The 14,324-nt window shown below is 49.2% G+C and overlaps 5 protein-coding genes across 5 annotated transcripts; 2 read left to right on the forward strand and 3 right to left on the reverse strand.

The window, feature by feature from the left end:
* Nucleotides 1–793: 793 nt before the first annotated feature.
* Nucleotides 794–1,640, forward strand: N7443_003203 (uncharacterized protein; the record flags this gene model as incomplete). Its single annotated transcript, XM_056883259.1, has 3 exons — nt 794–1,060; nt 1,131–1,357; nt 1,427–1,640. The coding sequence occupies 3 exons, from the start codon at nt 794–796 to the stop codon at nt 1,638–1,640; spliced, it is 708 nt and encodes a 235-aa protein (XP_056745100.1).
* Nucleotides 1,641–3,539: 1,899 nt separating this feature from the next.
* N7443_003204 (carbohydrate-binding module family 14 protein) lies at nt 3,540–4,088 on the forward strand (the record flags this gene model as incomplete). The annotated part of the gene is made up of 1 exon (XM_056883260.1): nt 3,540–4,088. One exon carries the CDS (start codon nt 3,540–3,542, stop codon nt 4,086–4,088), a length of 549 nt encoding a protein of 182 aa, XP_056745101.1.
* A 399-nt stretch (nt 4,089–4,487) lies between these two features.
* N7443_003205 (uncharacterized protein) lies at nt 4,488–5,600 on the reverse strand (the record flags this gene model as incomplete). Its single annotated transcript, XM_056883261.1, has 1 exon — nt 4,488–5,600. The coding sequence occupies one exon, from the start codon at nt 5,598–5,600 to the stop codon at nt 4,488–4,490; it is 1,113 nt and encodes a 370-aa protein (XP_056745102.1).
* A 1,499-nt stretch (nt 5,601–7,099) lies between these two features.
* Nucleotides 7,100–8,978, reverse strand: N7443_003206 (putative bZIP transcription factor; the record flags this gene model as incomplete). The annotated part of the gene is made up of 2 exons (XM_056883262.1): nt 7,100–8,180; nt 8,233–8,978. 2 exons carry the CDS (start codon nt 8,976–8,978, stop codon nt 7,100–7,102), a joined length of 1,827 nt encoding a protein of 608 aa, XP_056745103.1.
* Nucleotides 8,979–12,483: 3,505 nt separating this feature from the next.
* On the reverse strand, nt 12,484–14,004 carry N7443_003207 (CCCH zinc finger protein; the record flags this gene model as incomplete). Its single annotated transcript, XM_056883263.1, has 5 exons — nt 12,484–13,040; nt 13,109–13,164; nt 13,212–13,323; nt 13,379–13,909; nt 13,959–14,004. 5 exons carry the CDS (start codon nt 14,002–14,004, stop codon nt 12,484–12,486), a joined length of 1,302 nt encoding a protein of 433 aa, XP_056745104.1.
* Between the last annotated feature and the right edge of the window lie 320 nt (nt 14,005–14,324).

Below are 14,324 nucleotides of genomic sequence, written 5' to 3' on the forward strand. Positions count from 1 at the left end.
CATTGCATCCGTATGGAGTGGAGTGAGAGGGGAGGGGAGATAGACGGAGACGGGGGATGGGAGTCAAGACTTGCAAAAGTACATAGACAAATAGAGCAAACACTGTAAATAGAGCATATATACCGGATAATGTCTGGCAACTCTTGGCTTTCCCTTTCCGTTTTAGTGCCCACCCTTTGCCGCTTTTTGATCACTGAGTAGAATTGAGCACGACCCCGAGCAGCCTGAGTTGCGCAAGTACATATTACATAATCATAACTTCCACACCCTGAGCCTGACCTGGGTATCCTGATTCGCTCACTGAGCCTGGGGCCTATTGTTTGATAAACAGTGCAAACATGCTTTCTGAGACTGCAAAAATATTGCATATTATTTTTGCCTGTAATTTTGTAGCGACACTAGCAATTCATATATGCACGATACGTGACTAATGGACAAGCTGACTTATCCATGATTGTAGAGAATCACCGGGTTTTTATCCTGACAGTATATCCCGGAACGGTGATGGAGCTAGTGCTTACCCTGTGTCAATACGAATACCGCGGTGGACCGGAGATTCAATTATCCTTCATGTTTATTACTTATGTGATCTAGAAGCCCCCTATAAATTGGCAGAATCAAGGGTAATACAGAAACAGAGCTTTTTACATCGTTGATTGGTTGCATATAAAACATTCCGACACCTCATTCCGCGACCTTTACCTAGGTAGGTTAGTTATAATAACCTGACAACCTCTAAACTCTCTTCCCATTAATATTACCACGTTGCCCTCTTCGTCCCATTAATGACATAATGTCGCGAACCACAGAAGATACCCCGCTGCTACTGGACCCTACAGCCGATGGATTAGGATCCCCGACCGATGAACGTTACGCTCCCATTGCGGAAAGACATCAACAACGATGCACCAAAACCATCTTCACTTTGACGTGGAGCTCGGCACTGCTCGCAGCCTTCATCCTTGTTCTGAACCTGACTATTCTATTCATATTTCTTGCCCGATTCGGGAATATCAGGCCCTGGGCACCAGAGGGTGCTCTAGTTGCCCTCTTGTGCACGGTATGTTTTGATGTCACGCACATATATACTCCTCCCTAGGAAAATAGGCCGCTGACTACGGCGACAACAGCTTCTGGCCGCCGGATTGATCTCGTTCCTTAATCTGGCTCGTCTGTATCTCTGGAACCGACCTATCTGGCTCTGGTTGAACCTGATCCTGGACCTCGCCATCGCCGTATTCTCAATCAGTAATGGTCTATCGATGTTGGGCCTCGGCGGCTCCGGATGGGACGCAGATGTACCCCTATGGTTCATCCGTATCGCCCAGGTCGTATCCTGGTTGGCTGTGGTTTTCGGGTCAGTAATTCCGAAAATATCCTCTCTGCTCTTCTTCTTAATACATATTAACAACCACTGGACATCTAGACTGATTCACATAGCTCTGTTCTTCGTGCGATGCTTCCTGTCCTTCAGCTACCGGCCCTGGCGTGAATATCGCAATTGGACGTTGCCCCGTGGGCGCTTGAGCATTGAGTTCAAGGTGCAATTCATTCGACAGTCGGACAATGCCGAGGCGTCGCCCGATGCTACTGCCTCTGGCACCGGAATTCAGGCAGAAATGGCGGCGCAGAGGGTTTGAGGGGGTCCATTTCCAGTGTGCACCAGATACAGCAACTGAGTCAAGCCCATCTATGTTAACTCATCAACAGATCAACTATACATAGGCAATACAATGTTCCATTTTCCAACAGAATTCCCGAATAAGACCAATCTTTACTAAAGAGCCAACCCCCCACCAGATGATTTATATTCACTCACACTCATAAAAGAGCTACATGTTTACTCTACAGTGCGTACTTGGAAAGTGCTCATCACAAAAAAGGACAGGATAGGTAGGTTCATGTTCAGGCCATCTTCCGTAGTGCCGAAGAAGCTGGGTTATAAAGACTTTGAACACTGTGGTGTCCGTAGAACCGTAGAAGACACGTGAGACAACGATTGTATCCTAGGCATACGTAGGTAGTATCTGATATTACTAGTCGCGTGTTAGATATAAATAATAGAAAGAGACCTTTATGATAAGTTAAGTACCATAAGAAATAGAGGGAAAATATTTAAAATATAGAGTGATAAGGACCTACTCAATTTATATTATGTACGAAACTAATAGGGCCCTAAGAATTATTACGGTTTCTGACATAGAAACCAGAAACCGCGATAGTTTCCAAAACTGACTCTAAAAACCAAACCGTATGCAGGTTAGTTTAGTTTGGTTTGGTTTAGTTTTGCGGTTTTGCGGTTTTTAGCGCAGTCTACTCTACGGTGAATTACGTGCAGAGAGAGAGATGGTTGCTTTTCAAAATGAATGTGCAGGGGAAGGCTCTATATTTTTTTAGGATGGGTTTAATGGATCTACGGGCTATTAATGACCTATATGGCTCCTGGGAATTCCAGTTTATGCGTACGTTACTCTAGGTAACTCACATCCGGTTAGAAGTCTCTATATTCATCGAAAACAAACTTTTAAGAGGTAGATTAAGACCCACCTCCACGCCTTCGGGGTTAGAATCTTGAATTTTTTGCGAAACCTATTTAGTCATAGCGGATCTCAAGACGAGCATATCGCCGTAAAAAAACCTAGTGCTCAATAGTGGCGACGATCGCTGGAAATAAGACCCCACTATTCTCACAAAAGTCATTCACGAGTAGGACCGACCTAATCTGAAGCGTTAATTTGAATTGGCATGTTTCTTTTAATCAGATAGTGTCTTCGCTTCCTTTATCCCGCTTGAGGCAGTGCTAGGTATTATTTTAAAGGGGATCGACAAAGTTCTCCCAAAAATATTACTACTGTAGTCCCAAATTTGGTTACAATCTACAACGCCTTCGATGCATCTGTCGATCGATCGATATTTTGTGGACTACGCTGAGCAGCACCGTAAACCGGTGACTCTTGACTCTTATCTGTAAAAATACCTTTATGCGAGCGGCGTAGTCTAAAACACATAGTAAATTCGATACATTCTACATTATTATCTCAACAAAGATCAGCGAGTCCGTTAACGTGATCAGATCGGGACCTTGATCTTAAATACAAAATGTGCTATTGAGAAACGATCATCTACTAAGATCTGTCTAAGTGTGGACCCGATCAAGTCTGCTGGTCGCTCAGAATGACGTAACTTGGCAAGTGAGACCACTTTAGTTAATCACCATCGCCTATATTGAAGATCATATCCTCGTCTGGCAATCGGTCGATCTCGGACACGGGACACAAGCGAATTTGGACCAGTGAACAGCTAGATTCTGAGTATTAAGCTTAGTAACAGTAGCACTATCCATTCTTACATAGTGTTAATGTCGATTAGCGGACCCCTTGCAGTGCTGAATGTAGGAGCGGCGTATTTAAAGTAGATCCTTCCCCTGCTAATCAATTCTATCAATTTTTCTCCCTCCGAGTCGGACCCTTTCTGTCTCGAGTCTTCCGGTAAATCGTTACGGTCTGTGGTGCATTAGCATAGCTAACGTTTCAGAAAACATGCGTCTCTCTCTCGCACTACCCCTGGTAGCGGGTCTTTTGGTTTCTGTCTCGGGTATCAAGTTCTCCTGTCCAAAGGGCGACATCGAAGACTCAGGCTGCCTGGGCCCCAAAGAATGTTTGTACCCATATGCCGGCAACTGTGACAAATTCATCGAGTGCGAGGTCAACAGTGACGGAACCGGACGACCAATGATTGGTGAATGCCCTGCCGGTCTTGAATGGAATGATAACAAAAAAGAATGCGATCTTCCTGAAGATTCGACATGCAGTGATGATTTGCAAGAAGTTGAAGACGAAACCCAAGACTTTGCGCCTCCCCCGAAAGGGACTGTGGATGAAAATTTCGATTGCTCTTCTGCGCCTTCTGGGGGATGCATGAAGCGTAAGGGACGGGTGGAAGTCGAATGCATCTATCCCAATCCAAAAAATTCAATTTCATATATCCAGTGCACTGACGGGATTGCGTGGATTGTAAAGTGCGACCAGCCCCTTAGCAGAACTGGGCATTACAATGATGCTCTGAAGGCTTGCATCCTTAAAGCTTAATGATAATAATTTCCCATGCTACAGCTGACGAGACTAAGAATGGAAAAATTGGTTTATCAGATTGTTAGGGTCTATATTTGTGTATATAGACAAACATTTAAATGGAGTCTTAGATCATTTTATAGATTGGATACAAAGGAGTACTTTCAAAGCAACAAAAGACATAGCCTTCTAGAGTATTGCAAGGCCTAACTTCCCAGTATTATTTTCAACAAGTCCTAAATACAGTATTGGAGTCCACTACTTCACAATCCAAATCGAACAATCTATCTATCTCAAAGCAAAGGTATCAAGGTATCAAGGTATCAAGGTATCAAGGTATCATAAAAACGTGATAGACAAAACCATCCATCACATCTCACACATCTCTTCCCCATTTTATGTCTTCAAGGTCTGCAATTAAGCCCATTTGCCCAACAGAGCCATAATGCCCGCTCCAAGCAAGAGCGAAAGAACCATGAACGTCAACCTCTTATCATCCTGGGTGCGATGCGGATCAAACAAGAAATCACGCGCAAGCAACTCCACAAGACCAGTATAAATCAAAATACCAGCTGACACGGAGTCAAGAACACCCGAGATAATGTTGGCCGTGAACGAACCAGAGTTATACGTTGTGCGCACACCGAGTCCGATGGCAATAGAAATGGGCGTCGTCAGACCATATGCAGTACACAGGGCCCAAGGCAACCATGAACCCTTCTTGAAGGGGATAGAACTCATTCGGGCACCGATACCGAGTCCCTCGAATGATTGATGGAACACGAGGACAGGGTAAAGAGTTGCGAACTCTTCACCTGCAACACCGAGGTTCAAGCCGATGATGACGGAGTGGAAAATAACGCCAAATTCAAGGATCAGGAACGCGGCAATTTGCTGCTTGAAACTGCGCTCGATACTTAATTCATCCGAGAGCTGGCTTTGGCTTTCGATCTCCTTTTGCATTTTCTTGTCCTGGTCTTTGTCTGCAGCAAGGCCATGGCCATGGTCATGACCATGCTCGAGGTCCCGTCTTGATTGTCTTGAGCTCACGCGCTGGACATCCACGCCAGAAGCCATAATCGGCTCCGGGTCCTCACGACAAATTCCGTACTTGACTTCAACCCAGCGCTCAGCGCCGAAGTCCATTAAGAAGACGATCATCAGTGATGTGAGCACGATGGCAGGACACCATGAATAATCGGCCCAATGGCCTGTTCGTCCGACGCAAGAGTCGCCGCCGATTTCAGAGTATGCGGGATCGAGAAGGTGGATGAAGGCTGTGGCGATAATAACTCCTGCACCGAAGTATTTGGCGAAGAGGTAGACGTATAATGGGATGCGAAGACGGGGTACGCGTTTGGCGAGCACCGGGAAGAACGTGGCCGCGGAGGAGATGATTAGGATTACGAAGATGGAGGAGACGCGAGCGCCGAGCTGGCCATTGTATTCGTTGGTTGAGGCATCGAGGTAGCAGACTACTTCGGCTGCGTCGGCGGTTGTTAGGTCGACGTTGTGAGGGTCGAAAGCCATTTTGACAGTGGCCGACGAGATCCTAGGTCCTAGAGGATGATGACCAGAAGGATTCCAATGTTGGAATTCGGGTTAGGGCTCCGATGAAAAGAAGAGAAAGATTAGCACTGGTCCGATATGGGCAGGATTGACAGTTCATTTTATATTTGAAAATTCTAGATCGCGCGTTCGGCGCCTCCGTTGGTTGGGGACCTTGGGAGATGGTGGCCCTGGTCAAATGAGTTTTGGCCCCCGATGAGATGGCGCCGTCGAGTTAGCCCAAGGTTTGATTGACTGAAGTGGAATACCATCTTAGACATCTTAGTAAAAGTATTGCGACGTGCATTCCAAGGTCCTTATGCCATAATGGTGTAGTCGATGTACTTCCAGGCGGTTGCTAGCCCTACCCGCGCCGTATAACATGTTCGGGACGGGAGCATCTGCGCCCAGACAACGTCCACGTTGCTTGGAATCTTGGTCAGAGCTTGACATCGGTCCAAGCGTCGACCGGGGCATTTACTGGGTCATGGTGGATCGCATTGTGTGTGGGTTGATTGGATGTGTCCATCGTGATATTTAACCCCCAAGGTCCTTCGGCTAAAACTTACACGTGGAACTCTGGAAACGTCGTATTCCAGCTTGAACGGACTCGGAAGGAGATGCTACTAGGAGAGGCAAGAGATAATAGCAGCCAAGAGAATGTGGGACATCCTCACGGGGAGCTACCGAGCTCTCATTATGGTCTGGAGTGATCCAGGATCCAAGGTACTCGGATAGTATCAAGCTGGCTCGGGACCACACCGAGAAATAGGAGAAAAGAGGACACGATCCACACAAGCCAATCCAACAATCCAATGAGCAGAAATTCAATCGTAAATGGATTATAGTCATATCGCATTGCCCAAAGGGCTAGGTCGTAACTTCATCGGCGTCGCCGCCAGTTCAAAGGGTTTAGTATGGACACTGAAAGTGAGAGCACACCACCTTGAGAGTCAGGATCATGGCGACTCTCAAGGTAGCTCAAATAAAGAGAAAAGAGAAAATAGAAAACAGGCGGTCCAGCCCGAAAAAAAGAAGAAAAAAAGAAGAAAAGAGAGGAAAACCAAAAGAAAAAGGCAAGCGCTAAAGGGCGTCAGAACAGTCGATGGATCTTCATATCTCGTACCCAAGTCAATCAATCATGGTCGTCCCATGTCTGTACATATCATTTCCTTGTTCCTTGTTCCATGCCCCGTATCCCCAATATCCCCATTTCCGTATGATATGAACAAGTCCCCCTCCCACGCTAATGATTCAAACACGCTGCAAAACACATCGCTAACAACCAGTAAATAGAGTAAACCGCTAAACACACAAGTGTCGAACAAATCGATAAATCATTACATGAAAATGCGTGGTCTAGAGGCACGCTTTGTGGACCCATTGCTGGTCCTGTTTTTGGTTTTTCGAGGACTAGAACCCCCCGCACGAGAAGAATAGAAGAGCAAGATTCTGAAGAGCTGTCGAAATTTGTGTTGAAGTTAGGCTGTCTGGAAGCCGACCATCTCCTCCTTTACGGGGTTGACGCCGTATTCCTGGACCATACGCTGGAAATCGCGAATCACCTTGGGCGGAACGCGCTCCCACATCAATGAGCGGGAATAGACGTCTGAGGTCGAGGCTTCGTGCATACGATGCTGCGCGGCGTTATGGTTTCGCATGGCTGCCAGCGCCTGTTGCATGTTTGAGGGTTGTTGGGGCTTGAATCCGGCACCGTCGTCCTCGAAGGTAGTCAGGGAATTGTACTGGTCTGCACTCAAGGCAAACACCTGGGCACGCTCCTGATTCTCAGTCGGCATAACTAGTGTATCGTGTAACTCGTCCAGAGTGGAGGAACCGGTTGGGGTGGGACCCATCTGGTTCATCTGCACTCCGGTCATGCTCGGACCTGGTGCGGCAGCGGATACGGATGCGTGGGCTAGTGGGTTGGCGAGCTCTGGTGGAGACGAGGCTAGCACGGCTTTCAAGACATTGGCAGACTCGGCACGGTATTCTTCCGACATTTGGGGAAGGGAGTGGCCGGGTAGCACTGTGTTGTTGGATGCGATGTAAGCTCCGAAGAGAAGGCACATATAGAAAGCATTCCAACTGAATGGATGCTTTTCGGATGCTCGCTCATTGGCAAGAGCCTGCGAGGGTGGAGCAGGAACCGGCTCAGGCATCGAGAGACCATTGGCCATGGTGAACTCTTCCCACGGGTGACCCTCCATGCTGAGATTCTCGAAGCCGACGAACTCGCTATGGTTATCAGCCAGCGAGGGCTTTACGCCTCGTTCGAGTTTCTCAACAGTCTCCATCAGGATGTTGTTCTTCTTGCGCAAATCGGCTGTCTCCAGCGTATGCACACGGATTATCTCGTCCTTTTCCATGTGAAGACCCTCGATGTATTGGGTGATTTGTCCCTGCTGAGCCATCCACTCGTTCTTCTCACGCTGGTGATCGGCCTCTCTCTTCTGTAGAGACTGAACCATGTCTTCTAACTGACTGATCGAATGCGTGAAGTGTTTCTTTTCTTCTTCAAGCTTCTCAGTATGAAGCTTCTTGCGCTGACGGGAATCCAACCTAGAAACCGATTAGTTGAAACAAGCTACCCATTACCGCATAGTAGACTTACGCTGCCTGTCGATTGCGCAACAGTCGCTTCTGCTGTTTCAACTCTTTGATCTCCTCCTCATTGCTCGACTGATTGATTAAGTGGTCGATATTACTCAAAGTCCGCTCCGCGGGAATCTCAAAGCGAGCATTCTTCTTTCGGATCCCATCCCTTCGAAGCGTCAACGGAGATCCATTTCGATAAGAAGCAGCCTTCGACTGCGCAGCCTCGGCCAGATCCATGGGCGCCGGCATCCAACCCTGGCTCGACTGCGGAGACATAGCGACCCCACCAGACGGGAAACCCATCCCACTCCGATACGACGCAGCACCCATGGAAATCGACCCAACGGGGCCTACTGCACCGCCGTGAAAGGGCGCAGAAGTACTCTCGGACTCTGGGGGATACTGCTCATACGCGGTAGGTGTACATGAGCCGGAAGCGGTGCGGGAGACAGCCCAGGGTTGTTGCGAATAGGACTGGGGACCATCAACGGGCATGAACTGTGCGCCGGTAGAATCCAGGATGGAGTGGCCGAGATGAGAGGGAGGCCGAGAGTCAGAACTGGCGTGAGAGTAGTTGGACCAGACGGAATTCCGATGTGAGAAGGCGTCTTGGGCGTCGTAGGATGAGCGGCGGGGATCGGAGAGCCCGGGGGAGATTGGGTCGAGAATCTTGTCGTCCAACACGCTCATCTCGTCCTCGTCAGGTACTTCTAGTGATGTTGGAGATTGTTGGTAGAAGTTGAACTGGGAATATCTTGCCATCGCGAGAGCGAAGAGGCGGTGTGGTAGGTTAAAGGGAAGGTGGGGCGGGGGTGAGGATTTTATGTGGGATGATAAAGAACACGACAAAGATGAAGAGCAAGATGACGAGTGTATAGAGCTGATGATAGAATGATGATAGATGAGTTCAAGATCGGGAGAGGGGAAACGGCATTATGTAGGCGCATGTGCACTCCACCGAGGACGGCAGATAAGTACAGGACGAGTGCAAGTGCCTTCCGTGGGTGTCAGACTATCTCCACAGGTACCTTCAGTACGTGCGGTACATACAAGATGTACCTACGGCGGTCTGCGCGGGAAACGGTAGCCCCCCCCAGTCTCAGCATGTTCCCACTATTGGCTGCTCTGTTCATCTTGGGCACGCTTGCATCTGATCACTTTCTTCCTCTTTTTTTGGCCCGACTGGTACCTTTGTTGTCAGCCCGATCTCTTTTACTCAGGATCCAAAATCCAAGTCCAACATCCGAGTCCAGGAGTAGCAGGCTAGGAGTCTAGAGTCGAGGACATTTCAGGTAGAGGAACTTACATCCCACTGGAGGGGCTTATCGATAATCGATAGGCTATCGCTGCTCGGTTCAAACTTCTCCCCGGTTTTGGTCTGTGCCCCTCCAAACGCTTTTCGACCAACCGTTCATGGCTCGGTGTGATGACCCGTTGGAGCGCTCATGGCGATAACTCTTGGTGACTAGTCGAGTTGACGGTTCTGACATTCTGACATATTCAGATTCTCCGATTCTCAGATTCTGGAACGGGTGCGGCCCGCGGGTGATCCACTCGTCCTTCCACGGTTCTCAAGACTGATGCACGGCCCTGTACTGATCACTCGTCCCCTCCGAATGACGCTTCCCTCATCCAATCCCCGGATTCCCCGGTGACAGGCCCGTTCATCTTGGTCCAGGGTGCGACTATGACATCGCTTACCCAAGGTCGTCTATCCCAGAGCATCATAGCATTGTCTGTCCAGACCTAGAGACGTAGAGACCTCCACGGCCCCGGTCCTATTACCCGAACTCCGTACTACGTACTATCAGACTATGACTCAAGCTAGTGTTCTAGCGCTTCTCCCATCCTTCCGATCTACGAAGCCGGACCCGTACCCTTACCGCTCATCGCCAAAAATCAATGATGCATGTTCCTGTCTTCTGACGCCCACTCCAAATCCAAGGTTCTGCCCTCAGTACCCGGACGCATCAGCCCCTGAGTCCGTTCGCCGTCTATACTTAGCCTTGCTAATCTGGCGCCGTGATAGGCCCTGTCACCAGGCCGGTCTCCCCGTAGCCTGGCCCCTCCATCTGGCGGTGAATGCACTGTTTCTATCCAATTGAGATCCAGTCCGGCATCGGTGCGCTTGCCTGACTTAGTCATGGTTGAGCTAAAGGTCCTGAGGCTGGGTACCGCAAGGCATCTCGGGGAATGATGCTACTTTTCTCGTGATCTTGTATGCTGTTCCGGGTCGGTATGGCTGGTGACGCAGGCGTATACTCCGTAAAAGCCCTCATTTATCAGTTGTTATACCATGTATATAACTTGAATACAACCTACTCTACACTCCTATAGCTACAAAAGCTTCATGATTCAGCAATCCGTTGAATGACTCACGTAGAAATACAATCGTTAGAAAAGTACCCACGCCTAGAGGAAGTCCACCACCGCTCCACCCAAGCAAAACACGGGTCGCGCTCTGCCCAACGGCTCTGAAACGCTCAGCCAAGCCCTTTTTCAAGACAGCCTCACTTCAGTCCCTGCCTGATCGGCCTGCACGGCTCTGTTGGGCTCACGATATGGGGCCGGGTCTGGGGGTAGGAGCGCTCCAGGAGACAGGAAGATTTTAGGGAGGGGCTGTTGTTTGGACCAGGAGTTCCCGGGTCACTTCCTATTCGAGCTGATGTTTCCACTTTTAGTCCTAGGTATTTTCCAGGTTTGGTCTGATATCCTTGTACCGGATGCGGAAGGAGTGGGTTTGCAATGGTTGGAAAGGCTGTTCGCTTCGTAGACCGCTTGATGGATTTGACGGTTGATAATTTAGCATTCTGGGCTGGTGACTCATTGAGGACTCTGTGATCTTCATGTGAAGACAAACGAGTGATGGTATCTCCGAGGGGCCCTGGTGTAACTGAGACTCTTGTCTGTGATTTATTACGCCTGGCCTTCTTGCCTTCGGGATTTCTGGATGCCGTTTGTACATCGTTGCCTAGATAGACTGTTTGTTTACCTTTACTCTGGAACTCTGTTGCCAAATCGGGGTCTGTCTTGTTTTTCTGTATGCGCTGCAACCGAGTGAATTCATATCTGGAAGGTCATGATAGTCAGTCAGCATGGTATTCCGGCGATTCGCGTTCCTAAGCTCCGTTCAGTTTTCGTCTTGGAATCAACCACAGCTTGCAACTCCTGAAATGATATTTGGACAAGACCAAAGGTCGAGTATCGAAGATCAATGTCGATATCTAGCCTGTGTTCAAATGAGTTCTGCAAATGACGGTGTCTTCATAGCCCATATCGGCTTGCACCAGCCCCACCGCAGTTACTTACAGTAGACGCATCTCATGTACAGCATGCAAGACTATAAAATGGATAATCCCTGCGTTTGTTCTATAACTTAATCTAAATTGTAGCAGAAACGAGTCTCGTCATCCTATGTACATGCCGTGCGTTGCGCCAAGATATATACAGTCGCCTAGGCCAACAGAACCAAATGTTATCGACTTGACTCTGGATTCTCACCAGCTGTAATAAATCCGACCCGAAAACCATGCAAGAAAATACGCAAGAAAAGAACTCCGTCATAACAATCCCAAAGTGACCCGGTTAAAACGACTCCCAAATTCACATCCTATCGGAAATCATTCCGCGAACCATGTCATCGATCTCAAAAAAGCAAACGACTCGGAAATTCCCTTGCCCAAAAGACAAAGCAATCCCCAAGTCTGACGAATGATCCGCCCGAGTCCTCTTGCATAGATCACCCAGCTGCATATCACCAAGCCTTCCACCAATGCACAATCCAAGCCTAAACATCTATAGCCCTCGCCTCAACTTGGGCAGCTGCTGACGATACGCACGCGCACGGTAAACACCGAGCTGTTGGCCAGTCACACGGGTTAACTGCGTCCCAATGGTTCTCAAGGTTTCAAGTGTCAGGTCCTCATATGCAGAGGAAGTCACCAGGACGGTTCCTGCAGGTTCGTCACTATCACACGTTGTGCAGAGATGCCTAAACTGGATCTCTTGGTTGTCGCCTATGAAGTATTACTTGGAGTTACGAAGCTACGGGTTGGGAGAATGGAAAAAGTCCTAGGTACTTTTCTTTTTCTTGGGTGCGCTAGACATGTTCGGGGGTATCGGCGGATTCGGATCTGGATCCAGATCCAGAACCGCATGAGGTGTAAACCACGGCCAAAGGCCGAATGAAAAACGAATAATGAAGGAGGAAGAACGCAAAGGGCAAGAAAGAAGCTATCCAACAACTACAGTGCCAGGGGTCCTAGAACTAGAAGTGGATGAAATCCTGCTGCCGCGACATCTCGCCACTATCCTCACCTCCAATGAGCTCCTCATCAAATTCGTCAGAGTCAACATCGTCAGAATCAATGGCGTCATAATCTTCTTCCTCACTAGACGGATCAGAATCGTCTGAGCGCTCGGTCTTCGCCGCTGCGGCGGCCGCCTTGCGGATCTGACCAGCGCGGTCGACGTGAGGCAACGTGCACCGCTTCTTGTGGCAGGCACCGGTGTTCGCGTAGTCTGGACACTCGTGCACGTGGCGATCTGGGCAGGTTTCGCCTGCTTCACAATAGCCCAGGGTTGCGAATGGACGACATACGGGTGCGCCAGGGGTGGTGCGGATGTGGGCGTAGCGGCATTCGGGGTTTGCGCAACGGCCTCTAAGGAAATGCATACAAGTTGGGGAGCGGTGAGGAGATGGATCGTGGGACAGATCGCAGCTCTCACCGGCGCTGCATTGGCCCGTTTGGAGGAAGTCTTTGCAAATGGCCACCTTGCTTGGGTCGTGGATGTAGAGACATGATGGTCCTTTGTAGCATGTTCCTGGGGTTTGGTTAGTTCTACTGGGGGTGTGAAGGGCGGAGCGGGTGGTCCGTTGGAAAACAAAATACCGGTCGTTGTAAATCGCTTGCACAGCTCGTCGCGTTTCTTGACGGCTGTTGGTTGTCTGGGGGTGTCAGTGTCGGGCTCACGGTGTATAATCTATAAACTGACTTCTTCGATGTTACGGCTCCGAGACGGTGCAGATTGCCGTTCTTGCTGCGCACAAAGGCCACGCCAGCCACGGTGACTCGCTTCGGCGTGGTATCGGCTTTGGCGGGGTTATCTATTAACGGTAAGCCAGTTCTCAGAAAAAATGGAAAATTTGAGAAGACACAAACCTGATACCCTGACAAGCTTGCTTCCGCCGCGCATAACCTTGAATGGGATATCATTGACAAGAATCTGATGGTCGGCGGAGGGTTGTGCAGGGGTCGAGACTGTAGAACCTTGCGCATACCGAAGAACCTTTGCCTGTTCACGTTGAGTACGTCGCTCTGCTTTGAGCTTACGAGTCTCTTCCATGGCCCTTGCTCTAGCCTGGGTTTCTTTGTCATAAACAGCGGAGTTGATCAACTGCATGTGACGATCCCGCTTCGCAATCCACCCGGTCGAACTAGGTGTCGGACGCGCTTCACCATCATGGTCGCTCGCAGGGCCAGGAGAGGAGGTACCACTGGCGTTAGACCCTGCGCCTCCATTATTCAAAACAAGTGTGCGGTGCCGGTGCGGAGCTGTAGGACGACGGCCTCTGCCTCGAGAGTAAGGAGCCCAGCCTTGGTGAGCAGGAGAATGACGCGACACATGTTGTGAATGGTGCGCTGATGGTTGATATGGCTGGCTGCCTTGGGTCTTGTGTCTGTTGATTTGACCTGCACTTTATTAGAACTACTGAAACAAATGTGAGATCGAGTGCATTACCTGCAAGCTGACCAATTTTGGCCAGTAAATCCTCGTTTTCTGTCATGAGGGCTTGCTATGGAAATACTAGGTCAGTGGGTGAAGTGGGGATGAGTCTGGAGCTCTAGAGACAAGCAGACTAGAAAGAGCTTAGTTGGGAAGGGAGGATCTGCTCGAGAAATTTGGAGCTTGAGATGACGGTGTCGCGCCTTGGCCCGCAGTGGCGGTTTACATCACGTGATACGAATCGGCGCATCCAGATTGAATGGCACTGGAGGAAAGTCTTAGAAAGTGAATGAAAGAGGTTCCAAGATGATTCTTAGATATTAAGCCTTGGCCTCTGTTTCTTTGCCGTGAAAATCGCTGGCATTACGCTATATCCTGTCC

This window comes from Penicillium atrosanguineum, assembly GCF_028827265.1.
Source record: "Penicillium atrosanguineum strain IBT 20685 chromosome Unknown utg000002l_segment0_segment0, whole genome shotgun sequence".
NCBI lineage: Eukaryota > Fungi > Ascomycota > Eurotiomycetes > Eurotiales > Aspergillaceae > Penicillium > Penicillium atrosanguineum.